The 26,290-nt window shown below is 43.9% G+C and overlaps 1 protein-coding gene across 1 annotated transcript in view; it reads left to right on the top strand.

Annotated features, from left to right (window-relative positions):
- The window catches only part of NECTIN2 (nectin cell adhesion molecule 2), a 140,033-nt gene extending 132,697 nt beyond the window's left edge, over window positions 1–7,336 (top strand). Inside the window, exons 8-9 of the mRNA XM_077457229.1 lie at window positions 1,764–1,844; window positions 5,223–7,336. Coding sequence (XP_077313355.1) covers window positions 1,764–1,844; window positions 5,223–5,387 — 246 coding nt within the window. The 3' untranslated portion in view covers window positions 5,388–7,336. The remainder of the gene's footprint in view (window positions 1–1,763; window positions 1,845–5,222) is intronic.
- Window positions 7,337–26,290: the final 18,954 nt, after the last annotated feature.

Here is a 26,290-nt window from a genome sequence, read left to right as displayed (position 1 = left end):
TATACAGTACTTCGTTACATGTTTACAAGCTGGAACAACGTAAGAAGTTTTAACCATACCTGGAATTATTATGGGGGGAGGGGGTGGTGTGCACTGCAAGGGTGTTTTTCTGTCCCAGGGGTGCCATAAAGAATCATAGCATCCAATCGCAGGTCATGGTTCTTAGTGCAATCTGGAATCATTGGCAGAATTGCATCGTTTCTGCCGGTGATTCCACATATCCAAGGGTGAATGGAGTCTAAATGTCTCTGATTTAAAGAATTAACTGCCGTGATCGATTCATAATGGGCTTCTTTCCAGTTTACAAATTCAAAGTATATTTGCTGAATGATTTTGCTTTTTACAAGCAGAAACTTGTTAAATCGTATCGGGGCCATGTGTCATGACTTTATGATGATAAATACCTTAGAACCATGGAATTCACTTCCTGATGATCACACCATGCTAGTCTAGTGCCTATGAACAGTAACAGGAAATTACAAACATACAAAAAAATACATTCCCCAGCAAACAAACAATACAGACTTCCTGGAAGATCGTATCTGTCATACCGGTCTATATATAGTAATATCCCATTCATCTGCAATTGAATTGTCTGAACTGTAAACTTATACAACAGTCCAAAAAAAACTGCTTTCAGTCTTTATCCCCATAGGAAAATTCTTCTTCCCCTCAATCTCTTAATGACAAAGGTAAAACAATAAAGATGAAATAGTATTTTTTTTTTTTTTGTTAAACCTACTTAAAACACTGGCACCGATGCAAACAATCTCTTGATTTGGAATCATGGGCAGAATTGGTGCGATTCTGCCCACAATCCCAAAATGCATGGCAATCGCAGCACAATGCGTTAAGTGCTATTATCCTTCAATAGCACCCCAAACCCACTGCGATTCTGTCACGCAACAAGAATGCCCGACAATACACGTCTTCACAAATCCCGTGAAGCTTTTTGCTTGAAAAGGACTTAGTCAGACTCTCACAATAAGGCTAGGTTTGCGGATGACGCTTCAACAGATGACTCATCAGCTGTCCGCGGGGTTTCCCGCGGACAGCTGAATGTATAAAAATCCTTGCCGGCAATAAATAATAGTTTCAAGAAAAATGGTGTAGAGTCCCCCCAAATCCATACCAGGCCCTTTCGGGTCTGGTACAGATTTTTAGGGGAACCTTTGTGCCAAAAGAAAAAAAAGTTCACATGCACATACACCCCCCCATCCTACCAAAGCAATAACCATAAAACCTATTTATTTATTTTTAATTCTACTTAAAATACAATGATACAAACACTAACCTAGATCAAGCCATGATCTAACTGGCATTTTACCTTTCTTCATTTTTACTACTTGCTTTGCTATTTTCCACCAGCCTACACATGGGTACGGTGTATCTCCTGCTCCTTACAGACATTATGAGGAGCAAGAGATACAGTTGAGACCTCCTAAAAATGTGATCAATCCTCCCGGAACCCAACTGTTTGAGACCAGGAGTTGTTGGTGATGGCTCGGTTACAGTACTTGGGGTGATCATGCTCCTAACACAAGCACAGGTACACATATATGTGCCAGTAGGGCATAAGGCCCACTCCATACGTCCTAGTAGGGCATAAGGCCCACTCCATATATGCATAGAGCCGGTGCTAAGGGGTTAATTTGCTCAGCCAATGGGCACACTATGGCTTAAACCTGACAGAGCAGTTCACTTTTGAATGCTACCTATTGTCTGGAGTCACTTGTAATCATAAAATGGTTTTGTTTCAACAGTCTGCAGAAGAAGTGCCACTGAAGGCTCTACCGCCACCATCAGACACTACAGAGAGCCAAGACATGGAATTAAATGGGAAGGTGAGTCTTATTGTCCCTTTATGAAGGTATTAACCCCCGATACTTGGCTAGGTTTTATCAGCCTTCATTGTGTTCCGGAGGGAGAGATGACTGCTAGGACCCAAGTGGCCCTGGTAACCCCATTTATGCTAACTTTCAGCTTCCCTACTAATCACTCATTCCCCATTCTAAACCTCCATCACCTCTTTTACCTGCCTTTTTGTTTCTTCTCTCAACACCCATACCCCCCATATCAGCCTTTACCTAGGCTCTCCCTTTTAATACCTGTATTCAAGCTTCCTTAACACCCATGAAAATCAGAACAACAACAGTCTAGTTTTCCATGATGTTTCACAGCAAGTCGAAACCGAGGATGGTACTAATTGTACAAAAGGCTTTTTTTTGCTTGACTATTAATGTTTATTATTTCTGATCATGTGCAATCTTTCATACTGATTTTTCTCGTATGATAACAGTACACATTAACCGCTTTCAGACCGCCTCACTGAGATTGACTGCTGTAGGATGGCTGTTCAGTGCTGGATCACGTATCTGGTACATGATCAACGCCTCTGGGTAGGGGCCCACCGCCCTGGCTGTGCTGTAATTTGTTACAGCACAAGCCGATCAGAGCATCCCAGCCAAAGATCGCTCTCTGGGACCTGCTAAGCATTCTAGTCTAGTGTATCGCTGCCGTTCAGCTCCCATGACGGGGGTGGGGGTGGCTGGTCATCGCTGCTGCTGGTCTCCTGTGGCGGAAGTGAGATGTGCTGCCGTTCCCGCCCCCCTCCAAAAAAATTTGAGCATCAGCCGCATCAGATGTCAAAAGTTGTGTACACACGATACAAGTCCTATAATCGTTTATTGTACAGAATTTTTCTTCGGATTTTCTCAAGGTGTGTACCCCACATATGCTTGAACTCCTACAATATCACTCTGCACCATTGCTAGCTTCCCCTCAAGTACCAGCAGCTCTGTCACATATTATGCACCTGCATCCAACCTCTGGTGCCTTTTCAGCTCCCCTCAGGATGACCATGCTCCTGCATCCAACCTATCCAAGCACCAATGCTCCCAATCAATCTTCTAACCCGCATGAGAAATGGAATTTTAATGGCAAGCAAAACACCCCTTAATATAAAATGTATTCATTCACCACATGGAGAAATTTACAGCTTGATATCTATAACATATCTTGATGTTTATGTAAAATAGCCAATTTTTCTTTTATGCTATATATCGGTGTCTTGTATATATATCTCTATTTACATTGTGTTTAACTTTTTGAATAAACTTTAATTTTATTTTAAGTAGTGTTCTGCTTGCCATTAAAATCCCATTTCTCAAGGGGGTCCAATCCTTTTTGCTATTATTTAGGGATGTTGGCAGGCAAACACCATTCCATAATAGTGGATTCCCCTTTTTTTATTAGGCATAGAAAGCGGAGACAACTTAAAGATGGTTAAAAACCTACAAAGGGGCTCATTCACAGCAGCTCTGTGAGTGGTCTCCCAAAAGATCCTGGGATATCCTGGGGGCTATGGGAGCATGACAAGTCATTCCACCATGGATGACCCCCCACCTTTTCTTGCCAGCTAGGCTCCATGCTTGAATAAGAGCCTGGTATAGATTTTTTGCATGGGGTACACCCTTGAAATACATAACTGACTCTTGGGATTTTAGGGGAGTTCACACTTTTTTCCTTTGCATGAGGTACGCCCTTAAAATTCATAATCCGGACAACTTTTTGGGAACCCATGCATCCTTTTTTTTTTTTTTTCTGGTTTCCCCTTATAATCCAGACCCTCCTGTAGGATAATGATCTGGTATAGATGAATAGAACCGCCAGCTGCTTTGTTTTCAAACAGATCAAAATGGCAATGAAATGTTCATTTTGCTTTTTTATTATTATTATTATTATTATTATTATTATAATACAGGATTTATATAGCGCCGGCGGTTTACGCAGTGCTTTACAACATTAGGTCAACCAGTACAATTACAATACAGGGAGTAATCAGAGAGCCCTGCTTGTTAGCACTTACAATCTAGGAGTACATTCCCCTGATGTACCACTTCATGGCCGGGTTAAGGCATCCAGCAATCGTGTTATTTTACAGGAATTGCCATTTATAATTGTTACTTTAAATTAAAACTTTTATTAAAAGACCTGTTCCCTGCTGAATGATGATCTTTGTAAAATGTTCTTTTTTTCGTTGATACATGTCCCCTCGGCAGTTCCCAGCTACAGCGGTAAGTGTGTATTTTGAAGAGAACCCATAATGGAAAGGGGAGCAAAGGCAGGGGGACTGCCTTTGCTCCCCTTTCCATTATGGGTTCTCTTCAAAATACACACTTACCGCTGTAGCGGATTTAGCATTGTCTAGCACCTGCTGTTTCATGTCCCATGTAGTCATCTTGGTCTTCAGCTGGCTGCTTCTTCCAAGTTCAGGTAGCTCAGTTCCCAATGATGTGATGCAGCTCTGCCCTCACCTGCTGTGTGGGCTCCTGTAGGATCCCGGGATATCCTGGGGGGCTATAGGAGCATGAAACACAATTCTCCCCTGCAGGGCCGGGACAAGGGGTGGGCAGGAGGGGTGGCTGCCCCTGGCGCAATGGTTTATTGCAGGGGTAGGGGGCACCCTGACCCTAACCCTAAGGGAAAGGGGGGCGTAATTTGGAGTCTTTGCCCTGGGCACTGGATGACCTTGTCCTGGCACTGCTCCCCTGGGTGTAAATAGCGATGAGGGCCGGGTCTAATTACAGAACGAAATCGCTTTAATAATTTACTTCGTCAGCAAAATGGTGTAGTATTGTCTTCAAAGCTAATGAACCCCATTTAATTGTTACAATAAAGCAGAGGGTCTCCAAGCTTTTACAACAAAAGGCCTTTTACTGCCCTTCAAATATTAGGGGGGCTGGAGGGAGTAGAAAGTGTCCTGGTATCAGTGGGCTACTACTGAGGCTTGGCACTCGGCGAGAGTAAAAAAAAATGACATTATTGGTGTCAGTGGGAGGAGTAGTGCTCCATTGTTGGTGTTACTGGGAGGAATAGTGCCCCATCATTGTTCCTCCCACGGATACTAATGACGGGGCACTGTCCTTCCCACCGACACCAACAATGGGGCACTGCCCTTCCCTACTGACGCCAACGATGGGACTTTGTTCCTCCAACTGATGACAAAGCCCCATCATTGGTGTCAGTGGAAAGAACAGTGACCCATCATTGGCATCAACGGGAAGAATAGTCATTGGTGTCAGTGGAAGGAATTGTGCCCCAAGGGCTGGATAAAGGCAAACAAAGGTCCACATCGGGCCTCCAAGACACCGTTTGGAGACCCCTGAAATAAAGCATGGTGTATTCTGCTGAAAAATAATGAAGCTATCTTTTGTTTGCAGACACCCCCGAAATATCAGATGACACCAGAATCTCAGCGCTATTCAGATTTCCAGAACGATTATCTAGAACAAGAGAACCCCATCTACAACGAATTCCAACCCCCAGAAAACGCATCCCCCCGAGATGAGGAAGGATTTGTAATGTCACCAGCCGTGTATGTCTGAAGAACACAACGATTGCCTTGTCTACTCTGAGGATCTTTAATATGCTCTGTGCTGGAAAACATAAGTGTACATACCTTTACTTCTGGAGGTTACTGGTATACATGGACTCTGTGGTGTGGACTCTATTGCACTAAGTTGGAGCATAGTGCTGTTAAGGCATTATGAGCAGAACTCTGTAACAATAAAGTATTGTATCATCAAGCATACACAAGCAAGTATGCATGAAAACATGTGCCATATGGGTTGATATAGACATTGCACACTGCAAAGGGAGCACTGGGAGTTTTACATGGACAGGAGCCATATTCAGAAGGCCTTACAGTGAAAAGCGTTTGACGGAAGAGCAGTTTGCCCCTATCAGCCATTCACATTCCCCCTTTCATGTTTAAAGGGAAACCATTTTTTTTTCTAAAATGTGAACGTGATCAGCATATTGTAAATAATCTTATTGTGTCCTAAAGCTTGAAAAATGTGTTTCTGTATAGTTTGTAAATATATTTCTGCATGGGGCTGCTATATTGGCCCATAACATATGCCAGACCTCCTTCCTACTAAGTAGTGATGTGAAAACACTTGAGGGTTTATTTAGGAAAAATTCTCAGCAAAACCCAGCTATTGTGAACAATAATCCCGTAATGTTTCTACTACCGGTATATGTATTTACTTTCATTGTTGGCTCCATCCAGTGGCCATAATGTGGCTCTTTGCCAAAATACCCAATTTAGGAAAAATCACATTATGGCCACTAGATGGAGCTAGTGATGATAGAAAATAAACGTAGTGGACATATTACTGGGATTATTCGCAATGACTGTGTGAATTCTGAGACATTCACATAGCAATTTTTGTAAAAATAGATTCCTTTGTCTTAGTAAAAGTCTGATTTAAAAGAATGTATTTCCAACCTGCCGTTTTCCAGTCCGATAAATGATTATATTTCTGTAAGCTGTCCTAATTGTCCCCTTTCCAAGCCTACTTGGAGGAAGAATCTGTTTGCCTGGGATGGGCTTTTGCTGTTGTCATCTGATCTGAACAGATTTATAAAGTGCATGTAGCATCAGATATATTTTTCATGTCTAGTTCATGCATGCTATGTCATGTGTATGTGTAACACCTACCTCATCCAGGGTCAGCATCTACTTCCTGGACCGAGATGACAGCTTAAAGATAACGCAATCATGTATATCCTGGTGCCTGTGCAGTTCTTATGTGTTCACAAAAAGAGATAGATGAGCCCATGCAGGGTTGCAGTCTCTAATCATTGGGGAAGAAGAGACTGGGAAATGCCTGCAAGCAGACTGATGACATAATCAGTACAGTGGACTACTTGTGACTACTGCTTATTAACTGACAAGGACTACTTTTTAATAAGGGTACAGCTTTTAAAAAAAAAAAAATGTATATCGCTGCTATATATTGTGATATGTAAGGTATTTGTAAATGTACAAATCTGTAAATTACTGAAAGGTCAATTTTAATCAAGGTTACTGGAGTTGAATTCAGACCCCCTCCCCACCCCCCCTACACTAAACAGCTGCATATTACATATGGAAATATGGAACATCAAAATGTACTTTTTGAACTAATAGTTTGAACTATGTGCAAAATATAATATGGTTTCCTTTTAAAGAGTATTATGGAGAATTTGAAAGGCTGCTATAGGCAAAAAAAACAGCTTTTCTTCAGACACGTTTTGATCGATGGGCCCCGAATGTTTCGGTATATCATTCTTTGGTATATGGTGTTATGCACGCAGCGGGATGGTGAATGTGCAGTGTATGTGTGGCTATGACTGTGGACTGTGTGGCTGTATGTGCGTAACTGTATTTTTTTCTTTTTTGGTGCAAATCTTGTACTAATACTGTGATTACATATCGAGCCTGTGTCCTTCCTTTTAATTTTTGTGGTCTATTTTTGATAAATCATTAAAATCATTTTATAGTATTAAACCTGGTCTACGGGCATGAATGTTGATTATTGATATCACCGATAGACATGTGCAAAAGGAAAAAATTTGTTTAGTTTTGTTTCGTGTTAATTCATGAATTTCGTTTAGTTATATTCGTTAACTTCCTTAAATTCGTTTTCGGATATCGTTTAGTTTTCTACCGAATTCGAAAAATCTGCCACATTCGAAAATATTTCAACGAAATTCGAAAATATTTCTACCGGATTCGAAATGATTTCAACATGATTCAACATTATTTCAACCGCATTCGAAAATATTTTGTGACCCTAATTTAGGGCCATGTATCTCGGGGTCACTTGGTGCTAGACACATCAATTTGGATATGTTGTAGTGCTAGTACCATTGTGTTTGCATACCAAATTTGGGGTTTCTAGCTATAAGTGTCCCCGAGATATGTGGCCCCAAAATCGGGTCGCAAAATGTCATTCTCTGCTCTAATAACATTTTGCGACCCGATTTTGGGGCCACATATCTCGGGCACTTATAGCTAGAAACCCCAAATTTGGTATGTAAACACAATAATACTAGCACTACAACATATCCAAATTTGAAGTGTCTAGCACTAAGTGACCCCGAGATACATGGCCCTAAAGTCGGGTCACAAAATATTTTCGAATGCGGTTGAAATAATGTCGAATCATGTTGAAATCATTTCGAATGCGGTTGAAATAATTTCGAATCATGTCGAATTCATTCGTTATATTTCTTTCGTATTCGTTGTAATTTGTTATTTTTTTATTCGGACATTTGGATGCATCCGAATGTCCGAAAGATGCAAAATTCAGCCAAATTTCGATTCGTTACGAAAAGAATTTCACAAGCCTAATCACCAAAGCAAAAACGTTTTCCGTGATTAGCAATTTAAAGCTGATGCTTAGATATGGTGTATGGTTTGTGGCTATTACCATCGCAACTATATGAGGTTGTCCAAAAAGTGGAATTTAACATGTATCCTCACAGGGTGACACTGTGGATACACTGATAACAGTATGCCAACATCCTGGTATTCAATGGAAAAGACTAAGAAATTGCAAGAATGGACTTTATAGGCACACACAGGATAAAAAGTCTTTGAAATTTTAATTGGATAAAGTTAAAAAGGTAATATACAAAACGAAAACACATCATACTAATTACATATATGACCCCAGGGACTCAAATCCGGGACCACATGTGCAGTTCTGTCCCTCGATTGTTGCTATCTATAACTGCCTACTTAAGGCATTACTTTTCTTTCTTTCTTTTTTTTTTCTTCACCAACCACTGGAGAGCCTGTCTTACTGGTCATTTTACAGTCATAACTGCCAGTTTAGACCGCAGTGATAGAATACCCTCTGTCAAAAATGCATTTACATACTACAAGTATCAGCTCTGATGGTTACTAACCATTGTTATTTATAGGCCTGTTTTAGCCATTGCATTTTATTATTTCAATATTGGGGATTCCCTGTCTGATTTATTCATACATGACCCTTACAATTTATTACTCTAACAATTCTTGTATCATATAATGTAAGCTCCTGAAGAAATGCAATTGTGCGAGAAACATGTAGAGCGGAAAAGTCTTCCTGTGACCTCACATTGTGACTCAACAAGCACTTTATTCCTCTTGGATTCTGCTACTGGTTATATCTTATTTCTCATCCCACTGGATTCGATTACAATAGTTGGAGGTGTTATTTGAGTCCCTGGGGTCATATGTATATGTTATTAGTATGATGAGTTTTTCTTTTTATGTTTTGTATATTACCTTTTTAACTTTATCCAATTTTTAAATTTCAAATACTTTTTATCCTATGGGTGTGCCTATAAAGTCCATTCTTGCAACTATATGAGGTTGTTGAACATCCCATTCCAAGATCATGGACATCAATATGAGATTGGCCCCAGACTTGCAGCTATAACAACCTCCACTCCTCTAAGGTTTTCCACAAGATTTTGGAGTGACTATGGGAATTTGTGTCCAATCAGGTGAAAATCAAAATGTGCAATGCCCTATGATTAAGCTGTGTATAGTTGATGTTTTAATTCATCCTAAGTTCAGTAGGGTTGGGGTCAGAGCTCTGTGCAAGCCACTCTTCTTTCTCCATACCAGATTGGTCAAACATCAGCATAAAAAGACCTTCCCCAGACTTAAGCTACCCCATAGATGGATCAAAATTCAGCCAGTTCAAGCAGGGAGCAGACAAACTGTGCTCCAAGTTGATCAAAGTATTGACTTATGTTGAATGGGAAAACTTTTTTAGACCTGCGGCCTCTAGCCGAATGGCTGCAGCTGCTGATCATTGTATTCTGACAGCAGTGGAGTTCCGCTGTCAGAATATCCACTGAAAGTGGAGGGCCACCCTGAAAAAAGAAAATACATAAAAAATTTGAAAAAATCATTAAAAAAAAAAAAAGTTTTTTTTTTTTATTATTTTACTTACCAGAAATACCTGTTGCTAGGCACATAATCCTAATCTCCTCCGCGGAGATCTTCTTTCTTCTCTCCTCCGTGCGGCGTCTTCTGGGTAATGGGTCGCGCTGTGTTCTGGGAACTGTGTGTCTCAGAACACAGCGCGTACCATTCACAAAGCGCTGCGCGACTCGCGCAGTAGGAAACTGGCAGTGAAGCCGCAAGGCTCCACTGCCTGTTTCCCTTACCCAAAATGGAGGCGCCGGGACCCAAGACCGAGGGACGGGTCAGCCTCGGGCGGCCGACATCGCGGCCGCCCTGGACAGGTAAGTCTGCTTATTAAAACTCAGCAGCTACAGTGTTTGCAGCTGCTGACTTTTACTTTTTTTTTTTTTCAAAACCGGTCCTCCTCTTTAAGGACCGAGTCTCTTTTTTGAGATTTGTTGTTTTCAAGTTAAAAACAGGGTTTTTTTTTGCTAGAAAATTACTTGGAACCCCCAAACATTATACATTTTTTTTTCTAACACCCTAGAGAATAAAATGGCGGTTGTTGCAATACTTTCTGTCACACTGTATTTGCGCAGCGGTCTTGCAAGCACATTTTTGGGGGGAAAAAATACACTTTTTGAATTACAAAAATAAACCAACAGGAAAGTTAGCCCAATTTTTATTTTATATTGTGAAAGATAATGTTATGCTAAGTAAATTTATACACATGTCGCGCTTCAAAATTGCGTCAAACTTTTAACCTTAAAAATCTCCATAGGCGACATTTAAAAAATTCTATAGGTTGCATGTTTTGAGTTACAGAGGAGGTCTAGGGCTAGAATTATACCGATTGCGGCGATTCCTGACGTGTGGTTAGAACACCATTTTCATATGCGGGCGCTATTCACGTATGTGTTTGCTTCTGCACGCGAGTTCGGTGTGACGGGGCGAGTTTTAAAACATTTTTTTTCTTATTTATTTTAGCTTTTATTTTTTATATTTACATCATTCTTTTAAAAAAAATAAAAAAAAATTGTGTCACTTTTATTTCTATTACAAGGAATGTAAAAACATCCCTTATAGTAATAGAAAAAAAAGCATGACAGGACCTCTTAAACATGAGATGTGAGGTCTTTTTAACCCTAGATCTCATATTTACATAAAAATGCAAAAAAAAATAACAAAAAAAAAGTAATAATAAAAAAAAAAGGCCCTATAGAAGCTATGGGTGGAAGTGACGTTTTGACGTCGCTTCCGCCCTGCAGTGGTATGGAGACGGGTGGGGGCCACCTTACCCTCACTTGTCTCCATACCCAGGAAGGGAAAACCTTGCACCCGAGCGTGGCAGGAGGGGGGGGGGGCCCTCTCCTGCCGCCGATAAAAGTGATCTTGCGGCGAATTAGCCGCAGAGACCAATTTTATCGTGAGGCGGACCGTCGGCCGAAGAAGAGGATAACCGGGGTTATGGCAGCTAGCTGCTGCCATAACAACGACATACCCAGTGGCAGCTAGTGATGGCCGAACGGTTCGCCCGACGGTCGTTTCGTGGCGAATTTCAGCTGTTCGCAATTTGCCCGATTGGCGGACTATTGCCGCCATTCGCCCGGCGGACTTCCGTGTTTTCTGTGTAAAAGAACTTTGACCTATGATGACACATCCATCATAGGGTACAGGACAGCCAATTGAGACATTACAGCACATGGACACTTGGACATTCCCCCTAACGTATAAATACACCCGATCCGGTGGCCATTTTACATTCTTTCTTCTGTCACTATAGGGAGAGGTTGCTGTGTGGAGCAGGGAGAGATTGCAGTGACCCAAATCGCTAGCTATTTGGTACACAAAAGTTCTTTTCAGGACTGGTATAGGTGTTGGGTGTATATAGGTTTGCTGTGCTAGTGATTGTTGCAGCAGCCTGAGTGTCTTTTGTCAGTTTAGAGAAAGGGACAGGACGGTGTGTGCTGCAGGGACAGCCAGTTTAGTCATTAGCTGTTACTATCAGGTCCACAAAAGTGCTATTCCAGTAACCAGTTATTGTTCCAGCAGCCTCTGTTTTGTCAGTTTATATAGGGACAGGCAGGAAGCTGTGTGTGAGGCAGTGAGGGTCAGTTTAATCAGTAGCTGTTACTATATTAGGTCCACAAAGGTTCTTTTCAGGACTAGTATCAGTGGTATGGTAATAGGCTTGTACACGTATAATATTCTTTCTTCCAAATATAGAAAGAATATTATATTTGACTGCTGCCCTTCTGCTGCAGTCTGCTAATCATTCACAACCTACTTGTTCCACAAAGGTCCTTATAAGGACTGGTAACTTGGTCTAGGGTGCTACAGTACAGAGGGTTGAGTGAGGTACAGTCTGCTATTCTACAAGGACTGGTATAGGTCCAGAATACATAGGGTTGAGGTGCACTACTGCTGACCGCTGCCCTATACTGCAGCAGTCCTTCATCAGTATAGGGACTGAGAGTTTTGTCACCGGGTCATTTAAAAAATTACAGGCAGAGGAAGAGGCAGGCCCTTCCGCAGGGGTGGTAGGGGTAGGGCAGGAGCAACAGGCTTAAGCCAAAGTGGGAAGTTGCAGAAGGTGCGTTCAATTACTTTAAAGGACGCACCAGACTTGGTTGAGTGGCTCACTCAGCCTTACTCTTCTGCACCCTCCTCATCCTCTCGATCTGCACCCTCTTCTTCACTCTCTGCTATGTGCACCCCCAAAGACACTACCACCAACAACACCACCACCACATACCTTCTGCTTGAGTCACAGGAATTATTTTCCAATCCATTTCAAGAGGACATTTCTGATGCGCAGCCACTCTTGGCATTGGATCAGGAAGTAGCAACAACCGCTACTCAGCAGTCTGACGACAGTACCCAGATCAGCCCAAGGAGGAGGTTGGTCCCCGGTGTTGCTGCCTACTCCAAGATCTCTACTTATATCGGTGGGGAAGGTGACGTCGATGATGACGTGTCTAGTGATGTCACGTGGGTGCCCACAAGAGAGGAAGAGGAGGGGAGTTCAGAGGGAGAAATGGACCAGCAGATAGGGAGGAGATGCACAGGAGGGACAAAGCAGACTGCAAATGTATCAGGAGCGAGTCATCGACCAAGTACGGTCACATCTGGCGCTCCCAGGACACCGGCACATGGCTCCGCAGTGTGGGCTTTTTTTAACGTGTCCGCTGTTGACAATAGCGTTGCCACCTGCAATCTTTGCAGTCAACGCATTAGTCGTGGTAAGCCCAACACTCACCTAGGGACGACCGCCTTAAGAAGGCACATGAGCAGCCATCACCGAGCCCAGTGGGAGCAACGGAACACACAAAGCCACACTCCAGGCTCTCACCGTCCAGCCTCGTCTTCTACTTCTCCTTCTCCTCCTCTCTCCTCACAATTGTCCTCCACTCCACCTTCCATCACGCCAAGCTCACGTTTTTTCTGCAAAAGGGCAGGCTTCCGTGGGCCTAATGTTCGAGCGTAAAAAAATGATGACGCTGGATAACCCTCTTGCCCAACGGTTGACGGCTGGCTTGTCAGAACTGATAGCCCGCCAACTACTGCCATATAAACTGGTGGACTCGGAGGCCTTTCGTAAATTTGTGGCCATTGGAACACCACAATGGAAGGTCCCAGGAATGAAGTATTTCTCACAGAAGGGCATCCCAGAGCTATATGGCCATGTTCAGCTGCAAGTGAATGTATCTCTGGAACACAGTGTCGGTGCCAAGATGCATCTGACCACAGACACGTGGTCTAGCAAACACGGGCAGGGAAGGTATATCACTTTTACTGCCCACTGGGTGAACCTTCTGACGGCTGTCAAGCATGTAACCCGTGGCACCCGTGTAGATTTGGTTTTACCGCCATGGATTGCATGCAGGCCTGGCTCTTCTTCTCCTCCTGCTCCATCCTCCTCCCTCCCCTCTTCGGCTGACTCCTCCTTTTCCGCTGCTAGCGTCTCTTCCGCTGCGCCGCCCAAGCTCCCCAGAACCTATTCGACATGCCAGGTGAGACGTTGCCATGCCGTGCTGCGTCTGTTGTGCCTGGAAGCCAAGAGCCACTCTGGCCCGGCACTCCTTTCAGCTTTGCGTTCACAGGCAGATCAGTGGCTAACACCGCTCAATTTGACAGTTGGTAAAGTGGTGTGTGACAACGGTGCCAATCTGCTTAGCGCATTGAAACAGGGCAAAATCACGCACGTGCCATGCATGGCACACGTCTTAAACTTGGTCGTGCAGCGATTCGTTGTCAAATACCCTGGGGTCCAGGACATCTTGCGGCAGGCAAGGAAAATCTCGGGCCATTTCAGAAGATCTTACACAGCCATGGCTCGCCTTGCTGACATTCAGCGGCGACACAATCTGCCGGTCAGATGTCTTATTTGCGATTGCCCGACGCGATGGAACTCAACCTTCTATATGCTTGATAGGCTGCTCCAGCAGAAACGTGCAGTTAACGTCTACCTGTATGAACTCTGCGGCAGAACAGGTTCTGGGGAGCTGGGTTTTTTTTCACCGCGCCAGTGGCTGCTCATGCGCGACGCATGCAGACTTCTGCGCCCATTTGAGGAGATCACCAAACTGGTCAGTCGCAGCCATTGGCGCCATCAGTGACATGGTACCTTATGCCTTCTTTATGGAGCGTGCATTGCGTCGTGTCATTGATCAAGCTGTGGAGGAGCAGGAGCGGGAAGATGAGGAAGTCACAATGCTGGATGAATTCCCAGGGGGGGCTACTCTATCTGAAACAAGTCAACAACAGGAATCTGAAGAGGAGTCAGAGGAGGATGGTGCCGGGGCGGATGAGGAGGAGCAAGAAGAGCATGCTTTAAACCTTTCTGGGACGACCCCTGTTGTTGTGCGTGGATGGGGAGAGGAGAATGAAGAGAATGACATTATCCTGGATGATGAGCAGGAGCCAGGCCACCACACCGCTTCCAGTTTAGTGCAAATGGGGGCCTTCATGCTCCAGTGTTTTAATAGGGACCCCCGTATAAAAAGCATAAGGGTCAAGGACCAGTACTGGGTGGCAACATACTTAGACCCCCCCGGTACAAACACAAAATGGCAGAAATGTTACCGCCGTCACAGAGGGCTGTCAGAATGGAGCACTTCCAGGCCTTGCTTCGAGAAATGCTGCATTCTGCCTTTGCGTGCGCTGGCAGAGGAGCAATTCTCACTCCCAGAGAAGGAGTTGCGGGTACCAATCCAACAGCGCCTGCAAGAAGAGGCCGGTTTGAAGATTTGTTGGTGACTTCGGATATGAGGTCATTCTTTCAGCCGGCCCATCGACAGGTGTCATCCGGATCCAGCATCAGGGAATGCCTAGACCATCAGGTGTCTGACTACATCGGGTTAACGGCCGATGTGGACGCTCTGAGGAGTGATGAACCCCTGGACTACTGGGTGGGCAGGCTTGACCTCTGGCCAGAGCTTGCCCAATTTGCAATCTCACTGTTGGCTTGCCCCTCATCCAGTGTCCTGTACGAAAGGACGTTCAGCGCAGCAGGGGGGATCGTGACCGATAACACTGTCGTGAGCTAGGCGAGTACGCTTAACTACCTCACATTTCTAAAAATGAATGAGGCATGGATCTCAGAGGAATTCAACACATGTGACCAGTAGACCATGTATATGTCTATAAACTATTTTTTTAATTGAGCACAGAGACCTTCTTTCTTCATTTGGCTCACTTCCTTGTCCAAAAAAAGCACACCGTACTATATACCCATACCCTCCTCTTTGAAGAGGTTGAGCGGTGTCATATTTCTACTGGGGCTGCTTATTATGAGGGGCTCCCACCATCCCTGTGCTGACATCCTCCTGGGGCTGTACCTCTGCTGTGCATATTATGAGGGGCTCCCACCATCCCTGTGCTGTGCTGACTTCCTCCTGGGGCTGCTTATTATGAGGGGCTCCCAGCATCCCTGTGCTATGCTCATTATGAGGGGCTCCCACCATCCCTGTGCTATGCTGACTTCCTCCTGGGGCTGCTTACGGTGCAGGTGTCAGTGCTGTATATCACGGTGCTGATATCAGTGCTCTCTATCACGCTGCTGTTGTCAGATGACTCTATCACGGTGCAGGTGTCATTGCTGTATGTCACGCTGCTGTCAGTGCTCTCTATCACGGTGCTGGTGTCATTGCTGTATGTCACACTGCTGGTGATCATCTCCTGCACCTTCTTCTTTGCCTACCCTGGTCCCTGACCTTTCCTCTTCTCCATTGCCTTCATGCGCTCCACAGTCCTGAATTGTCACAACAATTTCCAATATAAAAAAAGAATGCTTGTAGTTGTTGATCCCAGATTCACCTCATACATGTGTTATGTCATTGGCCATGTGGTGGGACTATGTTTGCAAACCTACAGGTCAAATTTGCAGCCACAAAATAATTAATAGCTGTGCAAAGTTCGCCTCCCATTGAAGTCAATGGGACACGCCACGAACGTTCCGGTTCGCTAACTATCGGCCGCGTTCGCGAAACGTCCCGTCGGAAGTTCATCCATCACTAGTGGCGGCTGATGCCCAAAATTTTGGGGGGGGGGGGGTGCAAACAAACTCATCACTTGCAGCCTCACTGTGCCCATCAAACACAGCTACTGTGCCATCAAACGCAGCTACTGTAACCATCAATTGCTGCCAGTGTGCCCCCCCCCCAGCCAGCACTTACCTGTCTCGGGTCAGCGCTGTCCTTCACGCTCCCTCCGAGTACCTGATGTCTTCTCCTACAATTGGACACCTGATATGCATCCAATCATAGCGCCTGTCGCTTCAGCCAAATGGGGGACCAGTAACCTGATTGGCTGAGAGGTGGGTCAGTGTTAGGGAATCAAATAAATTGCTTCCCTAACACAACACTGTGTAAACAGTGAACACACAGCAGTGGGCCCGCTTTTTACCACTTTGGTAGCTTATTAGAGCCGACGGCTCTAATAAGGCCGTTCCAAAAACTCCCCCACTGCTTTAATTCAGATGCCCGACAAGGGGCCGGGACACCGGAACAGAGGGCAGTAACAATAGATTCATGCAATGCATGAATCTATCTATTGGAGATTGACAGGTGCAGGAGAGAGGGGGCGGTACTCCTGTGCCCTCTATGGATGCACCGCCACTGGATATACCTCTTCAAAGTTAGGACTTACATCGGCGTGCGGTGGTCTGTAAGTGGTTAAAATGGAACAGCTGGGTGGATTACTTCATCCACCTTGCATGTGTGGATGGGGGAATTTATTAGTCTTTTTTCCGATCAGTCTACTGGCTTACCACAAACTAATGACTAAGGATGAGCTCAGGTGGGTTGGCATGCTGCATGTGCAGAGCCTGCCAGGAAGTCGGGTCAGCGCTGCGCTAATCACAGGCAGTGAGACATTGCCCGATCTCTGCAGCCGCACATCGGGGCAATGTCTTATTGCCTGTGATTAGTGCAGCGCTGCACCGACTTCCTGGCGGGTTCTGCACGTGGCGTATGCAAACACGCCTGAGCTCATCCTTACTAATGACACACACGGTCTATCTATATCTCACACAAGATATTGACACTTTGGGCCCAATTTGGACATTTTCACTTAAGTGTACTCACTTTTGTTGCCAGCGGTTTAGACATTAATGGCTGTGTTTCAGTTCTTTTGAAGGGACAGCAAATTTACACTGTTATACAAGCTGTGCACTCACTGCTTTACATTGTAGCAAAGTGTAATTTCATCAGTGTTGTCACAGGAAAAGCTAGAATAAAATAGCTACAAAAATTTGAGGGGTGTACTCACCTTTGTGAGATACTGTATTTTTATATTATAGAAAAAAAGAGAGCATCTATATTCCAAAGTTTTGGGTCTTTACGGATGAAGGACACAGAAAAGGTATATACCGTTGCACATTTGAAGCATGGTAAACACAAAGGCGTTGTAGAGAGAAGTCATTTATCACAATGACCTGAAAGGCAGCAGGGACTCTAAGTACGCAAAGTCATTCTGCAGAGGAGACAGAAGCAGCACCAGCAGGGATGTGAGGTGCATGTAAAGTGGATGCAGAGTGCAGGCGGAACACACACAGAGCACTAACCAGCCACATCGGCTGCAACACACGCAGAACACAGCAGAGCAGCTGCAGCCCAGGCTTGGTGGAGAGAGCAGGCATGCTGAATGTATAAACACGGGCAAGGGAATGAACAAGTCTGAGAGCCACCAGAAACAACGCAAGTTAACACCCCAGTTCATTCACAATGTCTTATCACAATCCAAAAACTGCAAGACTGCTTTCTTGCACAGGGAAGAGGTTTGCTCAAACAAAGCTGCCAGCATGGATATTTAGACAATGCTGATAACATAAAATAGGGGCTCGTTTAGACTTGCGGTTGGGGGTAAGCTGCGTTACTACTGCCTTCCCCTTGGGTTGCAAAGGCAGTGGACGGGGGTGTACGTAAGCTGCAGCAAAAATGGCTGCCTCCTCCCCATTGTGTTTGACGGGCTGTACTCCACTCGAGGAAATAAGGCCATGCTGCAACTACCTAGCAACCATATTTAAAAAAAAAAAAAAAATGACACAGCGCCCCCTCACTGCCTGTCAAACGCCGCTGAAAAACTATCTGACCATTGATCGCTTTTCAGAGACACAGCAGTGGCAGCCGCTAGTGTAATCATAGCCTATCAGAGAGAGCTTAAAGTGATTGTAAAGTCTAATTTTCTTTCTATAAAAATAACAAACATGTTATGTTTACCTGCTCTATTGCAGTGGATTTGCACAGAGCAGGCCAGATCCTCCTCTTCTCAGGTCCCATTTCTGTGCTCCTGGCACTTCGCTCCTGTTGAGTGCCCCTACAGCAAGCAGCTTGCCATGGGGGCACCCAAGCCGAGGGACAGCACCATGTATCCATTCGGACACAGAGCTGCAGCCTGACCGAGATGCTCGTGGACTTCCTTCGCTGGACAGAGACAAGGCCCATGTAGGTGTTGGGCGGGGGGGGGGGGGGGGGGGGCTGCTGCAAACAGAAGGCTTTTTATTGTAATGCAGTAATATAAAAAAAACCTTCTGACCTTACAACCACTTTAATTTCCCACAACTAGAGCTTGGTTCTTTTATATGGCCAGTAAAATAACCAAACCAGTATTTTCCTTCTTGCTGGAGAATTAATCCTCTAATATCACTAATAAGGTTTGTTTGATTGCAAACAATAGACTCTCTACATTGTTTAAAGTGGTTGTAAACACACTTTTTGGACTTCTACCTATAGGTAAGCCTAGAATAAGGCTTACCTATAGGTAGTGGAAATATCTCCTAAACGTGCGCCGTTCAGGAGATATTTCACTTGAAGTCTGCCGAATATTCTGCATGCGTGGGGAAGAAACAAAACTAAGCGCAGTTTCTTTCAGTTTTACTTTCTCAATTTCTAACAAACAAATGACAGGCAGGGATTAGTGACCACTAATACAGTGACTTGATTATACTATGAAGATCAGTGTAAACAAACCGCCACCCAACACCACCAGATGAAACCTCACCAAAGTAGAAAGACATTAGTGCATATAAGAGGTCAGTGAGCATTTGTGTAGTTTCCATGGCTAGGTTCCAAAAACTCCTTCCTCTCTTGTGCCACGAGTAATCCAATACAGATCAACCCATATGGAAAAAGTAAACTCTACTGGTGCATTAACCCTATTATTATTTTTTATTTATTTTTAAATCCTCTTAAAATAATTCTCATAAAAAATGCTGGCATTAACTCGCATGAGAATGCTGCCAGGTCACATCCACCAGCATGTAACGTCATTATGCTATAGCTCCTTCCAATGTGTTTTGTCCTATGAGAGGAAATCTGCATGTTATATATTCTAATTTATCAAGAACTACATATATTTTTGTTTTACAAGCAGTTCGAGAGAGTTTTACGACCGTAAATTGTGTTATAAAATACAATTAGAAATGTGTTCACTTGAGAAAAACTTTCCATCCACCGCCTCCAAATTTTCTCATCACTACTGCAGAAAACAAATTCTGATTTAAACCCCAGTAATCATTAAAAAAAAGAGCATTCTTTAAATTAAAACAAATTTCTAATTAAATTCTACTAGTGTATGGTTAGCTTAACAAGGAGCTGAGGTGCACATAAGATTACTTCACCGGTCTCAGTGTGCCATCAATAAATTATGTCCATGCAGTCTGTCCTGAATAATACTTGGCACACATTCCATTTCTGTGTCCTCTGTGTGTAGAGGGTGTTACTATTGCCTGTGCACATAGCCCTCTTACTCTGCAATAGATGGGCCATGAAAATACATTTGTTTGCTCTCCAGCATGACCCAATTTACCTGCTACTCAATGGAATACACTTGTTTTTATTCTTACTGAACAACCTGGACTGAATTAAATAATTAATCATAAAGATGTTTTATCATGAAATATTTACTGCAGGCAAAGTGCATTAAACCAAGAACTCAGCAGTTAAGAAGTTGTGTATCAGGTGAAGTGGTCTATTGTTGGCATTCGTACCTTTTGTCTTGTCTTGTCTAAAGATTTCACTTATATTCTAAGCCCTTGTACACACGGTCGGAGATTCCGTCGGAATGTCCGATCTGAGCGTTTTGTCGGATATTCCGACTGTGTGTGGTCTGCATCGGACTGTTTCCGTCGGAATATCCGTCGGACCAACTTTTCCAACTTGCCGGAAATATTTTCCGACAAAATGCTCCGAACGGACATGCTCCGGTCATGTGTAGCCTACTCCGTCAGACAAGGTGCCACGCATGCTCACAATCAAATTCTGACATGGAAGCACTCACTCAGGTAAAACTACTGCTCGTAATCGATATAGCACATTCGTCACGCTGCAATGTTAAAAATTCTTTCATGAAGCGCATTCTCTTGTTCTTTACAATGCTGCAAGAAGGAACTTCTTTTGATGCTCATAGTCACACACACTTCTCCCGATCGTATTTCCTGACTCTTTTTTACTCATATCGGCAATACAATTTTTGAATTCGTCACATCTACACAACATTATATTTTGGTTATTCTTTTTTGGCTGAATTTTTTTTTTTCCTAAACATCTTTTTTGACAGCATTATATTATATATTATATTATATTTTGTTTTTCTTTTTTAATCTACAGGAGGTTTTTTTGTGTTGTTACCCCTTGTTATTCATTTCACTTTGTATTTTTGAAATGTACCTGCCTGCTCACAACTAAACTGGCCTTTTGGAAGTAAAACACATATGCAAGTATTTCTTCAAACAAAAGAAACCTTTATTTAGGTCTCAATAAACTAAAAAGAGGAAGGCAGGGCTGGAGAAACTTGTTACTTTGGCGCAGCCTTTGGCCCCCAGGGCAGACATGAACTAAATTAGAAAAAGAAAAATTGGTGGCCTGAGGAGTACATATCTCAAGGAGAGAAGTCCTAGAGATTAGGAAAATCAGATGCCATCTAGGTCCCCAGGATGTGGTTATTCAAGCCGATGCATCTTCTTTCAGACCAGACTGAACCCAGGCCATCACTCTCTCGTCTTCCTTAGGCACTTCCCACCAGGCTTCCTTTGAGGTTGTGGCTGGGCTCCTGTAGTTGTGGCAGGAGGAGGAGAAGGAGGGCGTTGGTCGACCTCCTGGCTGCCACTTGCCACAGCCTCCCCCCGGCTGAGGTCTTCCTGTGTATGAAAATGGGACATAGTTTTAGTTTTTTGCTCATCAATCACACCATTTTTAGCTCATGACTTTTGCAAATTGAATGTTACCAAATAGAACAGACTATCATTCTGAGCCCAGCATTTTTCATTCTCGTCCCAATCATTTTTGGTCACTACTGTCTATTGATATGTAAACCCCTTTGTTAAATCCCAACTTACTGATCAATAATAACATTGAGTTAAAATTAAATTTACCACAAGAAAAATGTTCAACAATGCTATACCTGTCTCAAGCTGGGCCCCACCACATGTTGCTACCTGGAAGGCCCAGGTTGGACGTTGGAAGCCTCAGCTGGGGGTGAAGGAAGACTGGAGAGTGGTGGCCTGGGTACCCCCTGGACTACCGAGAAAATGCAGCCTCTGGAAGTAAACCATCCTGGGGTAATAAACGGCATCTGGATCTCCTGATCTCAAGGACTCCAGGTGCTTCTTTCTCTCCCTGAGATATGTACTCTTCATTACACCAATTTTCCTAGTCACATAGGCAATGTCTGCCGTGGGGACCATGATCTGCACCAAAGAAAGAAGTTTCTCCAGCGCTGCGTTCCTCTTTCTTCTGGCAGGGCATCTCCCTGTACAGTTCCAGGAATAGACCCATAAAATTGGGGTTTTTGAATGGATCCATCTTCTCTGCAAGACACAACACAAGACGAACCCTAAAATACTAATAATACCATGAAAAACCCTCCTAAACTTGTCCCAACATCGGCCTAGATAGAAGCAGTCTAGTCTAGTGATGTACCAAGTTCAAAAATTTACCTTCGTTTGCACGATCGGCGCGTCAGCTCCTCACTCTGTTCCCAGATCGTACGGACGACACCCGCGTGTTGCGTTTTATATACAGTGCGCATACGTGAAACTCCGCCCGCCCCAGACGTTCTTTCTAGACTATTCCCCGCCCCTTTGCTTTTGGGGCAGTGGGGAGAGCACATGGCGGAGAAAACGCAGGTGCGCAATCACAGTTCCACTAACGAGGAGGAGGGTGAGGAAAGCCCGGAGCCTGAAACGTCCCTATCCAGGAAGAGAAGATTTAAGGCCTCAAATATGTATTTTGGAGAGATGTTGGAGATGGTCGACATATTGAACAGGACCGACTATGATGGGAAGTATGGACCTTACCCAAACCCAAATATCAGAAAGGCCAAGATCATGACTAAAGTTGTGAAGCGCTGACCCGAGACAGTCTTCAGAAGAATTTTGGGGTACGCCAATCCAAGGATCAATTGAGAAAATGCTGGTCAGACCTGAAACTGAGGGAGCACGATCAGTACAGAGGGATCAAGCGTGTTCTTCAAAAAAGTAAGTAGTTGTCGTGTGTTCATATCATTATTCTTGCTTGCATACTGCTCCATGTGCTTTGATTTCATGTTGGGCATTTTAAAATGGCCACTTTCAAGTTCATGGTTTCATTCGTTCGTAAGAAACTTCGTTCTGCGGGTAAGTATTCCAGCTTAACAAAGTTTCCGCAATAATGTTCTCACCTTGGAACTCGGCCAAAAAACACAATTGTACAACACTTCCAAGCAATGTTTCATATTCCTAATTCTGCCCTCTGTGTGCTAATTATTATTTTTTTACATTCTCATAGGGGAGAGAAGACTCGGCAAGTATGAGGACACCAGGGACCACACCCCTCCCAAAGAAGGCGAAATTCAAAAACCAGAAGCAGGAGGAGCAGGAGGAGGAGGAAGGAGAGATCGTTGAAGTTGGACAAATTGTCACCACAACAGGTGAGTGTCGGAGAACACAGCTTCCGGGAAGCTCATCAATGTATGTCACCATATTTTTAATACATGGTGTGTTTTTTTTGCTTTGTTTTGTAGGTGATGTGGAAGAAGAATCATATTTTACCAGTGGAAGTGCCCAGATCCTGATTGGGGAGATAATGGGTGCAATCGGGATTTAGAAAATATACAGCAAAACATCAATGATGTTAAAAATAAAATGAAGAACATCATTGATCTTTTGGGGAGAGTATGAAACAGCCCAAACTAGCTAGGGTTTTATTTTTTGGCATTTAATCAACTTTTGTATTTTTTGAAAATCCAAATTTGGAAGATGCACAGAGTGTGTCAACATGCGCTATCTCCCATCATGGGGGATCAATGTACGTGTTTTGTGGAAAGTGGCGGAGATGAAGGGGTTGCAGCCCCAAAACATGTACATTGATCCCCCATGATGGGAGATAGCACATGTTGACACACTCTGTGCATCTTCCAAATTTGGATTTTCCAGGGGTGACACCCCATGTGATGAAGGCAATATCAGCCCAGTTTGTACATACTCATGTCTGATATTGTCTTCACTTTTCAAAGTTGAACTTTGTAAGTTCCTGAGTTCTGTATGTTACGCTTTGATACATGCCTGTTTACACAAAAACACCAAGTAAACAAAAATTACGAACAATGTGTGGCTTCCTTTTTCATTGCGCAAATTATGTATTTGGAGTAAAATTGTTGTTTTCGGTGAGAATGGGTGTTATTTACTAAAGGTAACTCCACTTTGCACTCCAAGTGCAGTTTCAGGTGCACTTTTGCAGTGCACTTGTAGTGCATAGTGGATGTGCCTTTAGTAAAAAACACCCACAATGATGTATTAATTTTGACAATCATGCCATTTTCCTGCCATGGTGCTGAAAATTAGCACAATTTTGGTCAGTAATGCACTACATACATTAGTTACCAAAAACAAGGTGTGTGTGTAGCAGACCCACAACATAATAAGCTTATCTGAAGAAGAGACTGTCCCCTCATCTCGCTCAGAACTTGGGTTTGCACTGTTGAAAAAGGCACAACAAGAAAAAACATAAATTTACATAGGAGACACCTAAAAGCAAGCCAAGCAGTAAATGAAGGAGTTTCAAAGAAAAATTTATTCTGAAAATGCCGCTCAGACATTGTCTGGAATATCAATGGCCCCCCTACCCACAAAGTAGTCCATGTATTGGGTTCTAACCTCACGGGCGCTTTGGGGGGGCAAGCCAGGATGAGCAGGTTCAAGGCCCATGAGGTTATCATTTTCCAGAAAGTCTGCTTCTTGTTGGACAACTGAGACCGCATAGTTCGCAGAATGTCTTTTTAGAAAATTGTGAAGAACACAGCAGGCCAGCACAATGTGATTTAGTTTGTATTCCGCTATGTGGATAGGCGTTAAAAAAAGGCGGAACCGGCTGGCCAGTATTCAAAAGGTGTTCTCCACCACTCTTCGGGCTCTGGACAGGCGGAAATTAAATATCCTCTGGTCCGGGGTGAGGGTCCTGATCGGGAAAGGCCGCATCAGATGGTTCGCCAGGGCAAACGCCTCATCCGCAACGAAGACGAATGGGAGTGCTTCCTGATTCTCTGGGGGTGGCAAGCCCAGATTGCCACTCTGGAGACGCCAGTAGAACTCCGTTCAGGAGAACACTCCACCATCCGGCATCCGGCCATTTTGCCCCACGTCCACATACAAAAATTCATAGGTTGCAGACACCACCGCCAACATCACGATACTATGAAACCACTTGTAGTTAAAATAGTACGACCCTGAGTTGGGTGGTGGGACGATGCGGACGTCAATTGCTCCTCCAAAATTGGGAAAGTCCCAACGACTGGCAAAGTGGGAGGCCACAGTCTGCCATTCCTGTGGTGTTGAAGGACACTGTGGAGTGAAACAAGACCAAAAATTTGTAATTTTAAAAATCAACATTGCAAGCAGCTTAGACACCAACATTTTTGGCCAAGATTAGTATAACATTTTGGGAACTGAGTATTTAAAGCCTAAAGTATAAGGTCCCCTTATCAGAGTCATCACCCCCCCACCCCCCCCCCCCATCTGATGGGTCCTTGCTAAAAAATGAGGGGGGGATGTTTTGGACAGGTAACCCTCTCCACTTGATTGAGAGCTGAATGCCTAAATAATGTGTGATACTATTTACACTATTGGCAGCCCACCGGACAGGTAATAAGTGTCATAATAACAAAAAGAAAACAAAATGGAACCACATTTTGACATTGTGCTATTACCTATCAAGATAATAATAGGTGAAAAAAATAAAAAATATAGCATTTGAAAGTATTGAGGCAGGCCCTTGCACTACATGCTTAGGTGAATTCATCCATATATGTGACCATCAAAAAGGTAGATATAGTGTGTATTGGGTTTGGTAAAGTCATCAGATAGAGGATTGCTATCAGCTGAGCTAGTAGTTGGGAGGAGGGGGGTTCCTAATGAGTTTGGCACAACCAAAAAATAAATAAAAAATTTCACTGTGCATGAATTGAAGCACACACATAACATTTGTAGACATTTTAGGGGGTGTTTAGGGGAAATTAATACTATGGAGCTGACAAAAGACATTGTTAAGTGACTAGACTATAGTTTTATGGGCCAAGAAGAGCATGGTGGGGAAGTTAGTGAGGCAAATAGGCCTGAGGACAAAGGGGCAGAGTATATGAATTAGAGCATATTGCAATGAAGGTAATTAGAGAATGAGGAAAGAAATGCAAGACATTAGCAATCATGAAATACATAGAATGTGATGTTAAAGGATAAAACTTACCTTCATATAGTCCTTCTGCAGGACCTGAATGATGGCAGAACAGGTCTCTGGAATAATGATCCCCAGAGCCTGGGGGGAGATGCCTGTAGAGAACTTGAGGTCCTGAAGGCTTCTGCCTGTCGCCAAGTAGCGCAACGTGGCGATGAGCCTCTGCTCCGGAGTGATGGCTTGCCGCATGCAGGTATCCTGCCTGGTGATATAAGGGGTCAGCAAAGCGAGCAGACTGTGAAAAACGGGGTCCGTCATCCGGAGCTAATTCCTGAAATCATCAGGATTATTCTCACAGATCTCACGGAGCAAAGGCAGGTGTGAGAACTGGTCACGCTGGTGCAACCAA

Source organism: Lithobates pipiens, unplaced genomic scaffold (assembly GCF_037356315.1).
Source record: "Lithobates pipiens isolate NorthernLeopardFrog02 unplaced genomic scaffold, aLitPip1_a1.2 Scaffold_27, whole genome shotgun sequence".
Classification (NCBI taxonomy): domain Eukaryota; kingdom Metazoa; phylum Chordata; class Amphibia; order Anura; family Ranidae; genus Lithobates; species Lithobates pipiens.
The sequence above is the reverse complement of the archived record's forward strand: the minus strand, read 5'-3'. Positions and strand labels throughout refer to the sequence as shown.